The sequence below is a fragment of the Hyperoodon ampullatus genome (genome assembly GCF_949752795.1).
Source record: "Hyperoodon ampullatus genome assembly, chromosome: 2".
Lineage (NCBI taxonomy): Eukaryota > Metazoa > Chordata > Mammalia > Artiodactyla > Ziphiidae > Hyperoodon > Hyperoodon ampullatus.
Genome location: NC_136915.1, coordinates 157,366,048 through 157,385,560, shown reverse-complemented (window position 1 = coordinate 157,385,560; position 19,513 = coordinate 157,366,048). Strand labels below are relative to the sequence as shown.

At 42.3% G+C, this 19,513-nt stretch overlaps 1 protein-coding gene across 1 annotated transcript in view; it reads left to right on the top strand.

Moving 5' to 3' along the window:
- Window positions 1-19,513, top strand: part of LOC307067962 (uncharacterized protein C1orf21) — a 231,262-nt gene that overhangs the window by 73,903 nt on the left and 137,846 nt on the right. The window contains exon 2 of the mRNA XM_079725580.1: window positions 10,950-11,168. Within this exon, the coding sequence (XP_079581706.1) occupies window positions 11,075-11,168 (94 nt within the window). The 5' untranslated portion in view covers window positions 10,950-11,074. The remainder of the gene's footprint in view (window positions 1-10,949; window positions 11,169-19,513) is intronic.

The following is a 19,513-nucleotide window of genomic DNA, read 5'->3' as shown; positions in this document are numbered from 1 at the left end:
GCCATGGCCGCTGAGCCTACGTGTCGGGAGCCTGTGCTCCGCAATGGGAGAGGCCACAGCAGTGAGAGGCCCGCGTACCAGAAAAAAAAAAAAAAAAAAGTTGAGTCTTTGTAATTCAGTAAGGAAAACATCCCGTGTCTTTTTCCAGTGTGTGCATCAGACAAAGATCAGTGGCATTCAACTCTTGTCCTTAGCACCACGAAAGTAACATCCAGATTTCCAAGGGATTAATCCAGCTGCAGTTCTGTTCTAGTTTGTGTTGTTAAAGAGGATTAGCAGCTCAAGACTGACATGACATCTGTTTCACTGTCCTCCTCCTCAGTAAATGAGGGTCTCTTACCCGAGGGCCTCTTTTCAAGGGTCTGCTAAGAGTAGCACATTTGCTGGATGTTACTACATTTCTTGTTGCACAAAATAAAGCTGAGACAAGCACTAATTTAATTAGCTTGAAATATCCTATGACTTTGAAGAACATCTCTGATCCCTTTTTTCCTTGCCATGTCCATTAGTCACTGAAATTTTATTTCACTTTACTTTATTATGTTTATGATCTGTTAGCCGTGTCTGACTGCTGGCCCTTCAGAGGCAGGACTTCTTCACAATGCATTTCAACACACAGGTCGCCCAGAATGTCCTTCATTGGCCATTCAGGAAGGATCATGACTTATCTGCTTAGATTAGAATCAAATTGTGCTTTTTAAAGTAACTCATACTTATTCTATTTACATGTTCTAGTCATTTCTTGATTTTTTTTTTTTTCCTTTCCAACTGTTTTCTCTCATTTTCTCCAGGGCCACATATGGGGGCAAACTGATTCTACCCAGTGCTCCTGAAAAGCCATGAGTCTGATAGGTAATGTCAGGCATCTGGCAGAGCAGAGTATGCACAGAACATTACCTTGCATTTTATAAGTGCTTTGCACAGCATTTCATGATCTACCTAGATTTTCAAAACAATCCAAAAAAAGAAGGAAAACAGCCGTTACTACTAGGATACTGACAAGGAAATCACATGGATTTGTCCCAAGTGACATGGTGAACCAGCAGCACAGCTGTCAAAAGATCCTGGTCATGGGTGTCTTGGTACAGAAGTTTCCCCACTGACGCAGGTTGGCAGCTTCCTGCAAATCCCCTTGGTATTCTGAGTCTTGGAGGTGGAAAATGAAGGAGAACTCAAAAAGTCCATGTATATCTGCCATTGGCCTTGATCACAGAGGAGCAAATCCAGAAACGGCCTAATTCTTCTGCATAGGTTCACCCTGGTGTGGATGGGTGGCTTTAATCAAGATCTGGTATTTTCGTTTCTTGCCTTCACAGAAGTAGTGTCAGCCATGCATGAACTGTGTGAACACATATAGGTAATACAAGAATAGAGTTTTCAGCTACAGGGTGAAGGCACCAAACTCCTAAGTCCTTAGCTGAAGAACAATTATTCCACAAGCTTTTTCTATCCAGCTCTCTATAAGAAACATTTAAAATTTTTATTTTATTTTTATCCATTAAAGGCAGAATAGAAAAGAGGAAATAAGAGAGCTAAGCCTTGTTCATTTTTTCACTTGATACACAATTGAAATCAACACCCTTGGGCCAAAACATAATTGGTAATAATCTTTAGACCTCATAGGGCTTCCTGAAATATTTTGGAAAAAAAATTTGCAAGTATATCCTAATTGGGTAAGTGCTGAAACAAAGTTTCTAAATAAACCGAGTCTAGGTGAGAAATGGCCTTTTTATAAGTGGTCATTTCATCCTCAGCATCACTTGGACATAAGTTCAGGTAGGTCATAGAATAAAAGGAAGAGGCTCAGAGAGAGGCAGCCCATCCTTGGTACTGAGGCAGGCATGTAACCCCTGCGACCAGGGCTCAGCATCCCCACTCCCCTTCCAGTGCTCTTTTCACTTGTCACCTTGTCTCCTCGTCCTCATACCTCACTGTGGAAATCCAACAAAAATGTATCATCTTGCATAGGACTTACTATTGTTACGTTTTGGAGAGACACCTCTGTACAATTATTATTTGTGGAAGTGAGAGTTTTCCCATAAAGAAAGCAAAAGCAGATATTCCTGTTTCTTTGGCGTTAATAGCATATTGTCAGTTGTCATGCCACCAAATGAGTGTGATACGAGGAATGAATATCTTCTGTGATGCCAGCAATTGCCGGGTAATAGGAAGGTTTGACTTTTCCAGAGTATCCTCACGTCAAATGTGACATCTCTTTGTGTATTATCTTTAACATGCACAATGAAATGTGAAATGGTGTTAACAGTAGCCCGAGGATACCAAAGCTTCAAGATTAGAAATCACTTTCAGGCTGTCTTTCTTCTTCCCCCCAGTGGGCTGCTGTATTAACACTCATTACAGCGAAGCAGAACAGATGGGCAAACAGACTGATTAGTTATTTATATATATATTTTTTTCTTTGTGAAGCTTAGATGTTGGCTCTTTCTTCAATAAAAGAAAGGAATTTTTAGATGTTGCCTTGTCTTGATTTCCCTTTTTAATCAAAGGAAGAAAGGGGGTACTTTGCTCCTGATCTATTAATAATGTGCCAATTATCCTTTTCTTAACTGCTGACTTCATAGCTCTCTGTGTACCCATTGCAATCAGAATTCGATTTTCTCTAGCCCTCCAAGCTGCATGTGGTGTCTTCATGTTCTTTCTGGCCTAGGATTTCTTTATGGAGTTTATCACTTTTAATTCATTTTTCAGAAGTGTCTTTCTTGACAAGGAAACTGTCTACAGTGTTTTTGGCTTTTCCATCCAAAATGAAAAAATACATGATTAATTGGTGGAAAGTGAAATTATCCATAATATTACATAAATAGAAATATTTTCCATAGCCTTTTTAAAGAAGGTCAGATATTTCTTTGATTTTTCTTAAAACAGATTTTGCATATTTTATTCCTTCCCAATTTTATAAAAGTAGGTTTTTTGATGAAATTATGCTTCCAGTTCAAAAAGTTAAGGTAAAGAAAAAAGCCATCCACAATTCCACTTCTGGATATATATATTCAAAGGAAATGAAATTATTATCTTGAAGAGATATCTGCACTGCCATGTTCATTGCAGCATTATTCACAGTAGTCAAGGTATGGAAACAAGTGTCCTTCAGTGAATGAATGGATCAAGAAAATGTGAGACAACACACACACACCCAGAGGAATATTATTCAGCCTGATTATGAAAGAAATCCTGCCATTCCCAACTATATGGACGAACCTGGAAGGAATTAAGCTAAGTGAAATAAGCTAGACAGAGAATCTTATATGTAGGATCTTAAAAATAAAAATGTCAAACTTATGGAAACAGAGAGTAGAATTATGGTCGCCAGAGGCTGGGGAGTGGGAAAAATAGGCAGAGGCTGGTAAAAGGGTACAAACTTTTAGTTATAAGATGAATAAGGTCTGAGATATAACATGGTGACTATAGTTGATAACACGATATTGTATAATTGAAAATTGCTAAAAGAAAAGAACTTGTGTACGCATCAAAAAAAAAAGTAAATATATGAAGTGATACATGTGTTAATTAACTTGGTGGGAATCCTTTCACAATGTATATAGTATATTGAATCATCCTGTTGAATACAGTATATTACAGTTTTGTCAATTATTCCTCAATAAAGCTGAAAAAAATAAAAAGAAATCCATCTGCACTGGAAAAAAAGAAAAAAGCCATCATAAATCCATAATCTTTTCTTATAAAAGGGCAAATGTATCACACATATATAACATGCATAAAAAAGTAATGGACTAACTTGTATATAGAAAAGAACTTCCTCAGGTTATAATGTGAAGTGTCCTGGAACAATAATTCCCCTAAGGATATCTAAAATAGTACGCGAAGAGTCTTGAGGCATAGTGTAAGGAGAGGAGGGGTAAACGTGCACAGTTAAAGGTTTTTTAGTCTTTTTGAAAATTTTTGAATTGGATTTACAGATTTGCTAATGTATTTTATCAAAGCAAGAAAATTATTCTATAAAGATGGCCCTATATGAGGTTAATGCGTAGCATTATGAAGGGATTACAGCTTCTAATTTCATGATATAGGATAATATAGCCGTATAGCCACTTGGGGAGATTTTTACACAAAGCCATGGGCTATTAATTGGAGCCCATGTTTTTGAGGTGCCCAGTGATCCTATCATATAGATTATTTAGTTTTAAAAAATCATCCTCAGTGGAACTTGGTATTAGAAGATTCCATCAAACATCAAAGAGATGCTTCAGTTTAATTCTCACACTGTGATCTGTGACTTCAGAAATAGCATGCTGTTAATAACAATATGTGAGAACGAGACTCAGATCTTCTTGTTGCTTTCGGTCTCTGCATGCTCACTTGCACCCTCAGTTACCTCTCTAAGTGGGCTGGTTTCAGGGAGGTGAATGAATAGATGATGTGGGAGTTGGGAGAGAAAAGCTGAGCAAAACTAATGGAAAAATGGAAGCCAAAAAAATATGCTCGAATTTATGTGAAGGATAGTAGAAACTGAAGGGAAACTTTCTTGAGCAGATGATGGTGGCAGTAATTAGGGGTACATTTCTGAAGGTCTCCTCAATTTGAGGTCTCAGTTAGATTGAGGTTAATTAAGAGAATTTTCAGTAGAAATGAAACCTTGACATTACATCAGGCTATAAAAGAGATGCAGTTCAGTAGTGTTTTAATGATGTTTATTCAGCTATGGTTGGGTCTCAAACTCAACCTTTCTTGACATTCCCAATCTCGAGGCTGAATCAGGTGCCTGTGGGGTGAACTCCCCTGTCATCCTATATTTAACCGGCAGTTGCTGTACCAAATTGTTGTGAAACTGGTCTGTCTCACGATCACCTTTCTCTGCGTGTTCATATTCTGTGGGGGTGGGGAGGACACTGTATCTTGTCCTGTTTATCTCTGTATACCCAGTGTCTGCCAAAAATGTGTCTGTCAGTTTAGTAGTTTTCAATAAATATCTATTTATTAAATGAATGAATGAATGGACAATTGTTTATGTGCAGAATCCAAATGACATAGTAAAAAACTTTCCCCAGTGATCAATGGTTAATTTTGAGAGTTGGAGATCCTTTGCCTCTCAGATAACTTCATAATTATCTCCTTCGAAATGGGCAAAATATTAAAATACATTTCTGTCAAGGTTGTAAAACTTGAAAACCTCACTCTTAAAGTTAACTTACTGCTGTAAAATACATAATGTGTGTTTCAAAAACAAAACCCGCACCTAATTGTGATTTGGAGAGAACTCACATTGAGTGATAGTGCTTTTTTTTTTTTTTTTTGCGGTACGCGGGCCTCCCCTGTTGTGGAGCACAGGCTCAGCGTCCATGGCTCACGGGCCCAGCCGCTCTGCGGCATGTAGGATCTTCCCGGACCGGGGCACGAACCCGCGTCCCCTTCATCGGCAGGCGGACTCTCAACCACTGCGCCACCAGGGAAGCCCCGAGTGATAGTGCTTTTTAAAAAATATAATTAAATGAAGACTTCTCAAGTCATCACTTGAATTGGATGTGTCTAATTAGAATCGTGTCTAATCTGCTTATTAACATGCCTCTCACTTCCATGCCTGAATAATAGAGAAGTCCTTTGAAAAGTTTTTTTATGTTTTATTTTTGTTTGCCTGCTGCAATGTGTTTGATTTTCATGTGATTTCCACTTTTTTTTTTTTTTTTTTTTTTTTTTTTTTTTCTTTGCGGTACCCGGGCCTCTCACTGTTGTGACCTCTCCCGTCGCGGAGCACAGGCTCCGGACGCGCAGGCTCAGCAGCCATGGCTCACGGACCCAGCTGCTCCGCGGCATGTGGGAACTTCCCGGACCGGGGCACGAACCCGTGTCCCCTGCGTCGGCAGGCGGACTCTCAACCACTGCGCCACCAGAGAAGCCCTCCACTTTTTTTTTTTTATTCAAGTAAGATTTGTTGCTACAAACAGAATTTCTAAAACAGAAGAAACAGCGCACAGTGCTTTTCAGGAATAGCAAAGAGTAATTCACGTCTTAGATTCTTACATTAACTTCTTGGGTAGATTGTGAGGCTGTCAGCGTGAAATAGGAATGAGGAACAGAAAAGGAAGAGGACTCCCAGAGAGGAGGGTTGTAAACTGTCTCTGGATTCCTACTGTCCTTCTGGATTTTGCTAGGGTTTCCCACTCTCCTTCCTGTTTTTACTTTGTTTATTCTGAGGAGGCGGCAACAGACTGGGAGGGGAGGCGAGGTTTCCCCTCTCACTTCGGGCTGCTCTGCTCTGCGGTGTATCGTGTACGTGTGAGGTGGTTTTCCCACATTCCTTTTTGAAAAGTAAGGAATTCATTCTGGGAGCCCACACCTGTCACCTTACGTGGTGATGCTGAAAGGGAACGAGGGACATGGGCCAAGCAGCAGCAACCACAACCCTTAGCAGCCACCTGCTTACAGAGGAGTTTTTTCCCTTCTGCCTTTAGAACTGATTCCTGTCTCCTATCCTTCTTGTCTCATATTTCAGTGCTGTTCCTTTAAAAACTGTAGTAGGTCGACAGAGTGGATTTCAGCACTACTAATTTAATGTCTCTCAAAGTGTGCTCAAATTTGGATCAAATGGACTTCCTATATCTTAGGAGGTTTTATAGTTTATCTTTAAAGTTGGATAAAGTTAGCAAGGCCTCCTCCAGGGCCTTCACAAGCATCAGCAGTGCAGTCCTCTTCCCTGCCCCGCCCTGACCTTGACCCCTCTGAACACACACACACACACACACACACACACACACGCAAAAACATCCGCCACACACTTCTAAGTTCCAGTGTCTTAGCTCAGGCAGTTCTTTACATCTGGATGATGGTACTGTCCTTTCAGCCTGGCAAGTTTCTACCAAACGTTAAGACCCTACAGAATATCACTTCTTTTAATTCCTGCCTTTTCCCAATCATCATTTAATCTGCTTCCTTGAATTCTACATTGCCATAGATTCCTGTGAATCATTTATCGTGGCACTTAATACACTGTATTGTGTAGGTTAAAAAAAAAGTCAGCACATCTCCCCCCATCTGGCCCGGGAGCTCTATAGACCAATATGAGTAGACCATCAGTGGAAATACTGTAGCTTTAATGACATTGCTGCTAACTATCATCAGAATAGTTGTGTGTGTGTTTTCCATATAGCTTTAAAAAGGGGAAAATGTGTTAACATGAGGTTACCTAATAGTGTTGAGAAACTGATAAACATTAACTAGGAAAAAAAATCATCCTTGTTTGTAAAACTTTACCAACTAACCCTATACTTTCTGTTAATGATTTTATATAACCAGTGATAGAAACTAGTCTGGAGAACTATACAAAGACATGGTTAGTATTATAGCCATTGAGTTGATGTTGAAATTTGTATTTGCTTGGCTTGATTTAAGATCATTACCTGTGTTATCTAAGTTCACTTATTAGATTGATTTAGAATTATCTTTTAGTATTGGGCTAATTTGAAAATTTCCCTTTGCTGAGATTAGGTGGTTTAAATGGTAGAATTTCTATGTCCATAGATGTTGTCAGTGCTCTAGGAAGGAGGGCTTAGAGGCACCAATTTTGTTGGAAGAGAAAACTTGCAGCTGCCTTTGGGTAGCACTGTTCTTTTTTTTTTTTTTTTTTTTTCCTCTCACTGTTGTGGCCTCTCCCGTTGTGGAGCACAGGCTCCGGACGCGCAGGCTCAGCGGCCATGGCTCACGGGCCCAGCCGCTCCGCGGCATGTGGGATCTTCCCAGACCGGGGCACGAACCCGTGTCCCCTGCATCGGCAGGCGGACTCTCAACCACTGCGCCACCAGGGAAGCCCTGGGTAGCACTGTTCTTGACACTGGGAAACATCAGTTGTTCCTAAAGTGGAGAGGAGAGTAGTGGAATATGGGTGCTGATGAAGATTAAGAGGGTGGCTTGGCAGCTTCTTTTGCTCTGCCATGGGTGTGAGGGGTAAGGACAGTGGGATGGATGGAGATGAAGGCATGGGTAGATGTTTCAAAGTAAACACCTACAAGACTGGAACAGCTTGATAAGGATGATGAAAAAATAAAATAAATAAAAATGAGCAAGCTGAGCACGACAAACCTTGAGAATTTGGATAGTGACCTTGAGTGGGGCAGGGGAAGGTAAATTCACTGCAGTTAACTAGGGGATTATCTCCTTTGTGGTTTATCCATAAATGCTCTTGCAGCCTTTAGTAGGGGTCAAACAGAGGCTTAAAGGCTCTGAAGGAGGTGGACAACCACCTCGTTTTCTTCCCTTCATATTCCTATGTCTGCTCAGTCCTTAAAGCATTCAGCTAACTAAGCAGAAAATTGACAAAAAGTACATTTAAGTCCTTTCCCCCATCTCCTTCCTTCCCAAACAGTATCGCCTCAAGTAAAATAAAATATTGAATGATTTATGGAACCCACTGGAAATGCTAGCCCATGTTCCAACCCACCTCCTCCTGGCAAAATCTGAGGAGCTAGGAAGAGCTGGCCTGTGTGCAGGACAGGATGAGGAGGTTGGAGGACTTTTCCCAGCCTCTGGAACTTGATGGATCTCAACAATGTGCTTTCCTCTCTCTGAGGCTTTTTGAGATTCCGGAACATTAGCAAACCTATATAGCCTATTAAGTTTGTGTGTGGCAAGTAGGAGTGCTCAAATATTTATTTGAATAAATAAATAGAAATTTTTTAGCTCCTCAAAAAGTCCAGCCACACCTAGAGTCTCTCATACAGAGTGAAGTAAGTAAGCAAGAGAAAAACAAATACCGTATGCTAACACATATATATGGAACCTAAAAAAAAAAAAAAAAAGGTTCTGAAGAACCTAGGGGCAGGACAGGAATAAAGATGCAGACATACAGAATGGACTTGAGGACATGGGGAGGGGGAAGGGGAAGCTGGGATGAAGTGAGAGACTGGCATGGACATATACACACTACCAAATGTAAAATAGATAGCTAGTGGGAAGCAGCTGCATAGCACAGGGAGATCAACTCGGTGGTTTGTGACCACCTAGAGGGGTGGGATAGGGAGGGTGGGAGGAAGACGCAAGAGGGAGGGGATATGGGGATATATGTATATGTACAGCTGATTCACTTTGTTATAAAGCAGAAACTAACACACCATTGTAAAGCAATTGTACTCCAATAAAGATGTTAAAAAAAAAAAGTCCAGCCACAGAACACTCTAAGACATAAATCACAGCAAGATCCTTTTTGACCCACCTCCTAGAGGAATGGAAATAAAATGAAAAATAAACAAATGGGACCTAATGAAACAAAATCTTCTGCACAGCAAAGGAAACCATAAACAAGACGGAAAGACAACCCTCAGAATGGGAGAAAATATTTGCAAACAAAGCAACTGACAAAGGATTAATCTCCAAAATATACAAGTAGCTCATGCAGCTCAATATCAAAAAAACAAACAACCCAATCCAAAAATGGGCAGAAGACCTAAATAGACATTTCTCCAAAGTAGACATACAGATTGCCAACAAACACATGAAAAGATGCTCAACATCACTAATCATTAGAGAAATGCAAAGCAAGACTACAATGAGGTATCACCTCACACCGGTCAGAATGGCCATCATCAAAAAATCTAGAAACAATAAATGCTGGAGAGGGTGTGGAGAAAAGGGAACCCTCCTGCACTGTTGGTGGGAATGTAAACTGATACAGCCACTATGGAGAACAGTATGGAGGTTCCTTAAAAAACTAAAAATAGAACTACCATATGACCCAGCAGTCCCACTACTGGGCATATACCCTGAGAAAACCATAAGTCAAAAAGATAGATGGGGCTTCCCTGGTGGCACAGTGGTTAAGAATCTGCCTGCCAATGCAGGGGACATAGGTTCGAGCCCCGGTCCGGGAAGATCCCACATGCCGTGGAGCAACCAGGCCCATGCACCACAACTACTGAGCCTGCGCTCTAGAGCCCGTGAGCCACAACTACTGAACCCGCGTGCCACAACTGCTGAAGTCTGCACGCCTAGAACCCGTGCTCCAGAACAAGAGAAGCCACCATGATGAGAAGTCCGTGCACTGCAACGAAGAGTAGCCCCCGCTCGCTACAACTAGAGGAAGCCCGTGCGCAGCAACGAAGACCCAATGCAGCCAAAAATAAAATAAATGTATATAAAAGAAACAAACAAGTAAAAAAAAAAAAAAAAAGATGTACCACAATCTTCATTGCAACACTATTTACAATAGCCAGGACATGGAAGCAACCTAAATGTCCATTGACAGATGAATGGCTAAAGAAGATGTGGCACATACATACAATGGAATATTAGCCATAAAAATGAACGAGATTGAGTTATTTGTAATGAGGTGGATGGACCTAGAGTCTGTCATACAGTGAAGTAAGTCAGAAAGAGAAAAACAAATACCGTATGCTAACGCACATATATGGAATCTAAAAAAAACGGTACTAATGAACTTAGGGGCAGGACAGGAATAAAGATGCAGACATAGAGAATGGACTTGAGGACACGGGTAGGGGGAATGTTAAGCTGGGACGAAGTGAGAGAGTGGCATGGATATATGTACACTACCAAATGTCAAATAGATAGCTAGTGGGAAGCAGCTGCATCGCACAGGGAGATCAGCTCAGTGCTTTGTGACCACCTAGAGGGGTGGGATAAGGAGGGTGGGAGGGAGACGCAAGAGGGAGGGGATATGGGGATATATGTATACATATAGCTGATTCACTTTGTCATACAGCAGAAACTAACACAACATTGTAAAGCGATTATATTCCAATAAAGATTAAAAAAAAAAAAGTCCAGCCACATGTTGCGTAGGGCGCAGGCCTTCTGACCTTGCTTTTCAAGCGGGGGTCAGATGAGAGTGACCCGTGCTGCATTTCCTTCTTCAGCGCCTGGTCGCACCCCAGTCCAGTGGGGTCGGGCGGGAATCACCACGGAGACTGAGACACTGACTGGCTTCATGTCCCACATTCTGATCTAGCGCTCTCTTCTTGCAGGTGCGCACATTTTGACCGACTCAGCAAGAAGGTGGATTTTCCTTGTGTCTAAAGAGAAAAAAATGTCCCCGTGCCTGTAGAGATGCTTTGCAGTTCAGCCCGGCTGAAGCTGACCGAATGAGACTATGGGCTGTGCCTCTGCGAAGCATGTTGCCACTGTTCAAAATGAAGAGGAAGCCCAGAAAGGGAAGAACTACCAGAATGGAGACGTGTTTGGTGGTAAGTGCAGTTGAATTTCATCCTTGGCCCCTCCATCCAGGCCTTTCATGTGAACAATTGCAGTGTTCCTGTGTTCTGTTTGCTGGGGGGCGGGACGGGGTGCAGGGGTGATGGGGGGCTGTGGGTAGAGGGCTGATGAGAGATGATAAAAATCAAGGCAGACCTTGTACATTGGGCAGTTTTCGTCATAATTTATATCTAGAAGACTGTGAGGAGGATCATGGAGGGTTTATGCAGAGCTCACATTTAAATCAAGCTTTGAAGAACTAGTAGGACATAAACAGGTGCATGGGACAGTGGCCACAGGGTGTCCTGGTCCAGAACTGTAGGACTGAACACATGGAGGTCCAAAAGCGGGCAAGGATTTATAATGGAGGGAATGACGTGTTTTTTGGAGTTTTATTATAAGTTTATAAGGAATTACTCTTTCTGTGAATTAGAAATTCTCGGTTTCAAAAACACAATTACAGTGAACTTAGAACTCGTCTTTTAACCATCCTGTGATGATTCATAGTGACTTGAGACTATCTAGTGCAGAGGTCACAAACTGCCAACCCATGGCCACATCTAGTTTACAAATATATTTTCTTTGGCCCCCAGAGAATTTTAAAATAAAAAAGCAAGGCGGCCTTTAAAAATCAGGATGTTTCACACAAAACCCCAAATTTCTTGAAAAGGTCTGACAACACTGATTTTCCATTCCCTGAGGCAACAGTTGGTGGAATGGGGTAGCAGTTGCCGGTTCAATCACAGTATGGCCTCCAGTACACGGCTGAGCCCTCCCCGTGAACGCACATCAGGCCCAGTTCACTCACTGGCGTTCCATGCCTGGCCACTTACAGCCTTTTGAGTTTGCCTAATCTTGAGTTTGTCCTTTGGAAGATCAATGATTACCCTGATGCAGGGTGGCTATGGGTTTGTACAAAATTCCAGTTAGTCCAGGCAGATGAAGCAGTTTTTGCTGAATTACTTTAACAATAATACCCAAGACTTGACATTTTCTGGTACTTTTATTCATAAAAGCACCCCTACATCTCTTATTCGATTAAGAACCTCATTGCAATGATGTTTACATGTAAACAAGTCAAGTGGCACTCTTCAGTCTCTGTCAAGGAATTCTACTGCGTTTCAATCTCTAGCTTTTGATCCGTTGCAATGGTTGTTTCAGTCCCCTGGGGAAGAATTGGGAACAATGTGGAAGGGGTAATGCTCTGTTACAAGTGGACTCATGTATATGGAGGGAGGAAGATTTCATTTTGGTTTGTTTTAAGGAGATGTATTTGTTGCCTGGAACAAATTTGCTTCTAGTGGTCACTACCAATAGAAACAAGAAATGTGGAGAAGAGTGACATATGAGCATCTTAATAAAGTAGAATCCAGCTCTTTGAAACCACACCTTCTGAGAAAACAGCTAATAGGAGCTAGAGTCATCACTGTTACTCTCAAACACTTAACTTTTAAGAGGAAATAATCTAATATCAGGGATTTCTTTAAATTAACTTCTATGTGAGGTTCTGTGTCATTGTCATTTTTGTAATTAGAGCTACCACTTATGGAGCCTTCACCATATGTCAGACACCGAGAAGCATTTACATTCATTTTTATGTTGAATTTTCGCAACAATCCTGTGAAATCTGTGCCATCTTAATTTTACAGATTTGGAAGCTGGAGCACAGTGTGACTAACTGATCCAAAGTTACTCAGCTACTAAGTGATAGAATCAGATGTCTCAGGCACCAAAGTCCACATTTCTTTCTCAATGTCATTTCCTGCTGCCTCCCATCCATCACTCAGTCTTTTTTTTTTTTTTGCGGTACGCGGGCCTCTCACCGTTGTGGCCTCTCCTGTTGCGGGGCACAGGCTCCGGACGTGCAGGCTCAGCGGCCATGGCTCACGGGCCCAGCCGCTCCGCGGCATGTGGGATCTTCCCGGACCGGGGCACGAACCTGTGTCCCCTGCATCGGCAGGCGGACTCTCAACCACTGTGCCACCAGGAAAGCCCCATCACTCAGTCTTTAATGTGAAAAGGTATTCACTGGCCAGTACACGATGTGTCAGACCCTTTGCTAAATGCCATGGAGGATACAGAGATAAACCTTGCTTTCTAGGACTTCGTAAGAGAATGAAGAAGTGTTAGGAGGCAGAATAAGCCAAATACCAGAGAAGGAAAAGACATACACGTCCTGATAAGAGTCAGAGGGTTGAGAGACTGCCTTGAAAGGTGGGATCAGAGCAGATTTCTTATAGAGGTGACAGCTGACCCTGGCCCTAAAGGACTGGAGAATCTAAACCTGTCGGATGAAGGGTGTAGGAAGGAACTAGATGAGGAAAGGCTAGACGTGATGTGACCCATATTCAAGAATTACAAGTAATCCAGTTCGAATGTAATATAAAATATAAGTGAGAGGGAATTGGGTACAAAACTAAGTTAGGGTTAAATTATGGAGAATGTGGAATACCAAATTACAATCTGTAGAAAGGTAACCTTAGATTTGTAAGAGCAAAAATTTAGTGATATTCAGTATATTGTATTAATATTTTGCTTGTCAATGAGACCATCTAACCATTCATTTGCTGATGTGGTTACAACTTTTATAGCTAAGAAGACTTTCTGTTGTTCTAAAGTACCATGTGGGGCTTCCCTCGTGGCGCAGTGGTAGAGGGTCCGCCTGCCGATGCAGGGGACACGGGTTCGTGCCCTGATCCGGGAAGATCCCACGTGCCGCGAAGCGGCTGGACCCCTGAGCCCTGGCTGCTGAGCCTGCGCGTCCAGAGCCTGTGCTCCGCAACGGGAGAGGCCACAACAGAGAGAGGGCCGCGTACCGCAAAAAAAATAAAAAATAAAAAATAAAGTACCATGTGTAGTTTGTAAATGCTAGCATCTAATAAAGGAGCCTTGTATTATTCAACTATTGCTGGGTAATAGACACCCTCAAGATCTTAGTGGCATTCAGCAATAATCCTGTCTTTCTTGATCACGAGTTGCTTGGTCAGCTGGAGTGGCTCTGTTCCAAGTCTCTCAGCTTCCTCCTGGGACCAGTGAGCCAAGGGGGGTACGCTCTTCTTTTGCAAAAGGGTAAAAGTACAAGTGATCCACATGATGCCTCTTAAGCTTAGGCTTAGACCTGGCACACTGTCACTTGCACCCACATTTTACTAGTCAAATCAAGTCACATGAACAGGCTCAAAGACAAGGGGCAGAGAAGTCCATCTGACCACAGCACATTCATGGCAAGGGTATGGATGTAGAGAAGGGTCAAGAATTGTGGCTAATATTTCAGTCTACCCCATGCCTGCCCAGTCATTGCTGTCTGTGTGGCTCCATGCCATAAAGTGCACTCAAGGCCTCTGCCAGCTTCTCTTCATCCTCCTGGTACTCACACTGAAGTTCCATTCACTCCAGCCTTCATCATCTTGTTACTCTTTCTTACATCAGCATTTGCAGGTTTGTGGCATTGTGTTAGATAAAGCAGGAATACAGGGAGGGAGAGAGCTTCATGTACCAGTCAGGGAGAGTTTTCCTAGCCCTACAGGGTTCTGGGAGTAGAACTGTCAGAATCCATTGTGAACATCAGTACCAGTATCCTAGATGTTACTGAATGCTAGAGTTTGAATATGACAAGAGAAGGTCCTATCTGTTTCTCCACTTGAATTAGTTTGCAAGCAGAAGTCTACAAAAATCCCAATAGAATCACAGGTGGTCACAGATGAATGGTAGATCTGGCTCACTTTTAGCCATTTGATATCTTTTGTCACCCATTGTTTCAGTGATCTATTATCACATAGCAAAGGACTCCAAACTTAGCAGCACTGATTTATTATTTTTCCCAATTCTGTGGGGTGGCTAGGGTTCATCTGCTGGTTTTTTTTTTTTCTTTTTGCCTGGGCTCAGCCATGCAGCTGCATTCAGCTGGGAACTCAGCTGGGCTCGACTGACCATGATGGCTTCAGACCTCTCTTTCCATCTGGGTAGTCAAATTTCCATGTGGCAGCTAGCTTCCAAGAGAGGAAGTAGAAGCTTCCAGGCCTCTTAAGACCTGGGTTTGAAAGTGCAAGAATGTTATTTGTCCCATGTTCTGTTGAGCAAAGCAAGTCACAAGACCAACCCAGAGTCAAGGGAGCACAAAGGCTCTCCATCTGTTGAGTCTGTGCTATAGGGAGGGGAGGATTGTTGGGAGCTGTCTTTGGAGATGAGTTACCACACCCATTGACAGAGGCAATGAGAACTCATGACTGGATTGTATTCCAACCTGGACAGTTATATTCTGCTTTCTAAATCACGCCTCTATTTTCCACCAAATAAAATGGCCTCATTCACTTTTTAAAAGCTTAATGCTTGAAAGATGTTATTACCACATGTTGTTGAAGGGTTGACCAAGTCTGTGAAAGGTGGCATATTTGGGGACAGCTCTGAAGTATATGTCTCTGAGTGTGTGTACACACACACATTCGATCCTTTTCCTAAAAGTGTTAATTTAATTTCATAGCTTGTAAGGCCATGCTGGGGAGCGTTGATAAGCAGTGTGTTTTTACAAATAGGAATTTCCATTTATGTGAAGCATTTTGGTCTCTGTGGTATTTTGGTTATTTAGGAGATGATGCCGAAAGCTCAGCTTCCCTGTACACCGGTGCTGAATTGAATCTCAGAGACATATTTTTGGGTGAAATAGAAAAGGATAGCTTTATTACTTTGCCAGGCAAAGGGGGACACAGCGGGCTCCTGCCTCGAAAAACTTTGTGTCCCCACTTGGAGAGGATAGTGAGAAGTTTTATTGTAATGGTTCAAAGAGGGCATGATGAGCTAGTGGACATTCTTCTGATGGATTGGTGGTGAGGTAAGTAGGAGTGAGCATCATCAACCTTCAGGTTCCAACTGGTCTGGGATCTACATGCTTGTGGGTAGTGTACCATCATTAACTTCTCCCACCTGGAGGGGGGTTTCAGTATTTTCAAAACAGCTCAAAGATATTGTTGTTTGTATCCCTTGATGGGGAACCAGGACCTTGCCCCAAGGCTGCACTGTTGTTTCTCTTGACTGTTTGTTTCTCCCTGGTCTCGCATCCCCTCCCTTCCCTAATTAACAACTGCTTGAATCTGCCCACTGGGACTCAGGGAAGGTCATGGAGGCTGAACGAAGGCTCCTTCCTGTAATCAAAGAAATGGGGGAAACAGAAAGGCTTTGTGCCCAGGAGCCCCACAGGGCCCTGCTCGGTATCAGAGACCCACCACTCAAAATGTGTGGGACAGAATTGCTATAGAATATTCCACCATTGAGGATTAACTGGCAAATGGGCATCTTGACTCCTAGATTTCATAGATTTCAGGAGCTCATTGACAAGGAACTTTATCACTGACGTTCACCTATAGACTTTCTTTCTACTTTAAGTATAGGAGCATAAAAAGTTTCAGATCTAAAGTTGTGTCTCATTTCTGTGGCCCTTTCAGAAGTAAAAGCCGGGCCAGAAAGCTCCATCTCCAGATTGGAATTTTCCTTTCCTCAGTGGTTAGGGCAGATGTGAAGAGTGATCAGCATATCTGCTGAGGTCATTCAGAGGACAACTGAGCAGATTGCCAAGACCAGCTTGCATAAAGTAAGTGACCAACAGGCTCAAGTTAGCAGGAACTAGTAAGGCAAGTTCTAAGAAAAGCCAGGTGCTTATTGGATTTCTTTCAACCATCATTCACTTAGACTATTAAAGTAGGTGCACAGAACAGATTCAGGCCTTATTAGGGAAATTTTCATATCAAACCTGAGATCATTATCTCTTCTGCAGCCCATCCCCAAGGGGGGAAACTCTTCAGTTATATTGACTTTCCTGTTTGTGTGAAGGTCACCATCATTCTTCCAGTAATGTAGGCTTTAATCTTGCAAAGGCTTTATTTAAACTTGAGGCATTTGTCTCTCCCAGTTCCCAGACCTGTGAATTTCACTCTCTCCTAGCATCACTTTTCCTACCACCAGCATAGTTCAGGTTGTTATAGTCCATAACCCAGAATAACACAGTGTCCTCTGAACTGATGCTCCATTAGCCCTCTTTGTTGTTTGTTTGCTTCTTTGCTTTTGTTTTTAACTCTCAATTTTTTTGCACCCTTGCAGATGGTAGCAAGTTTTCCTAAAGTACTCCTTTGTCGATGTTAATTCTCCTGCACTCAGTTCTTAGACAGTAAAATCCTAAATCCTTAGTGAATATTCAAGACCTCTGACGATGGCTCTTACCCTCTTACCCACCTTGGCAGCCTTGTTTCATTCTCTGTCCCTCATGTTTCCCTGTTATTCAGCCAGAGGGACAGCTCACCCTGTGACCACTTTGTACGCCTTTGTCCTCCGGGTCAAATACACCGTGACCTCTGCTTGGCATGAGCCGTTTCTCCTGCTTTCATCTCTTTAAATCCTGCTCTTTTTCCAAACTTGCATAAAGCTTTCCTAATAACTTCAGAAAGAATCTCTTTCCTGCCATCCCAGAGTACATTTTTACATACTTATGTATTGCTTATATATTTAATCTCATTATTTGTGTGTGTGTGTGTCCTCTGTCTTATGAGCTGCAAAAAGCCCCTGGAGGAAGGGACTGTTTGACCTCGAGAGGACGCAGGCTTCCAGGAGCTGGGGCCTGACCATGCCAGCTCCCCTATGATGAGGTGGCCTTGACTGACTAAGGACCAAGACGGTCCTCTTGTTTGTACGTGTCCCCTTAAGTGGAAGTGCTTAGATTATTAGAGTCAATTCTTCTGGAATGGTGGTGTGTAAAAGAGCAGCGGTAAAGCAAGAATTTGGCCGCTTTCTTTCACTTGGGCTCTATATTGCTGTGTGGCTTCAGTTCTGATCTGGTCCTTGGCTACGTAAGTTGAGAACATATAACAGGGGTGTGTGTGTGTGTGTGTGTGTGTGTGTGTGTGTGTGTGTGTGTGTGTGTGTGTGTGTGTGTGTGTGTGTGTGTGTGTGTGTGTGTGTGTGTGTGTGTGTGTGTGTGTGTGTGTGTGTGTGTGTGTTGGTGTTATGCCAATCTGTTACCCATCTAAAATACTATAGAAAAAAAAATACTATAGGGACCAACTTTACAGGTTATGGTAAAGATTAAATGAGAAAATAGATTTATACAGAAATTCAAAGCAGTTGGAAGCAACGTAATAATTCACTGTTTCTTCCTGTAATAATTGCTGGTTGTGTAAAGTGAAGATTAAAGATGAATTAATCTGTGTTTGTGAGATAGTAGCAGAGAGCATAATGTTTAACTCTCTGCCATCCAGTACAGTAGCCACTGGCCACGTGTGACTATTAAGCATGTGAAATAAGGCTAATCCTAATTGAGATGTGCCGTAAGTGTGAATTACACACACGATTTTGAGGACTTACTATGGTAAAAAAGTATAAAATAGCTCACTCATTTTCTATTGGTTACATGTTGAAAGGATACTATTTTGGATATATTGAGTTAAATAAAATATATTATCAAAATTAATTTCCCTGGTTTCTTTTTACTTATTTAATGTCGCTGCTGGACATGTTTCAAGTACTTACATAACTCACATTATATTTCTATTGGATAGTACTAGTTTAAGTCACTAGAAGGTAGTGTTGGTGTTGACAGTTCCCTTCCCTTTCAAGTTTCAATTTTGGAGTTTACTTATTATTGAATCGAAGAGGAAAGGGGTTGGGCTGAGGCAGCAGCCCTCATTTTGTGCTTTGACTCTGCAGGTGGGAGGTGCATGCAGGTGAAGAGTACAGGACAACGAGCGAGGCAGAGATTGGGAGCCAGCCTGGCAGATGAGGTAGAGCAGACTCTAACTTGCTCGCCTCTCAATGCTAATTAGTGGTGGTCTTTAGCTGCCTCCCCTGTAGCTTTCCTGCTGGCCTCCAGAAGCTTCTTTTGACTTCTGAAGTTATTTCCCAAAGGTCAAAGAGGACATCTTCCCTTCCCCCGCCCCCCCCCTTTTTTTTTTTCAGTGAGTTGGTAAAGAACCTTAAAAGAGAAGTGTTTGATGGGTGTGTGATAGAGCTGGGTCACAGTCATAAAAGCTGAAAAATATTTAAGTCCAGATGAGTGAGGAACCTGGCCCTGGGTTTAGTCTTTGAAGATTCCACAAGGTCCTGAGCTGAGCCTCCGAAAGGTCTTCAAGGCTTTTAGTGCACACGGGGCTAATGAAATGATAGAAGTCAGCCCACCTTGGCCCTGAGTTTCCATCTCACACTTCCGAAGGGAAAGTGCTTAGGCCAGCGTCTGACTCAGAGAAGGTCTCACAGTATCCGAGTTTCATTTTCTGCTTTTAGATCGTTCCTGGGCCATTCTGATAGGTGCTTATCACTTTGACAGGAAAGAGGAGACAGGCCCAGACCGTGAGCACGT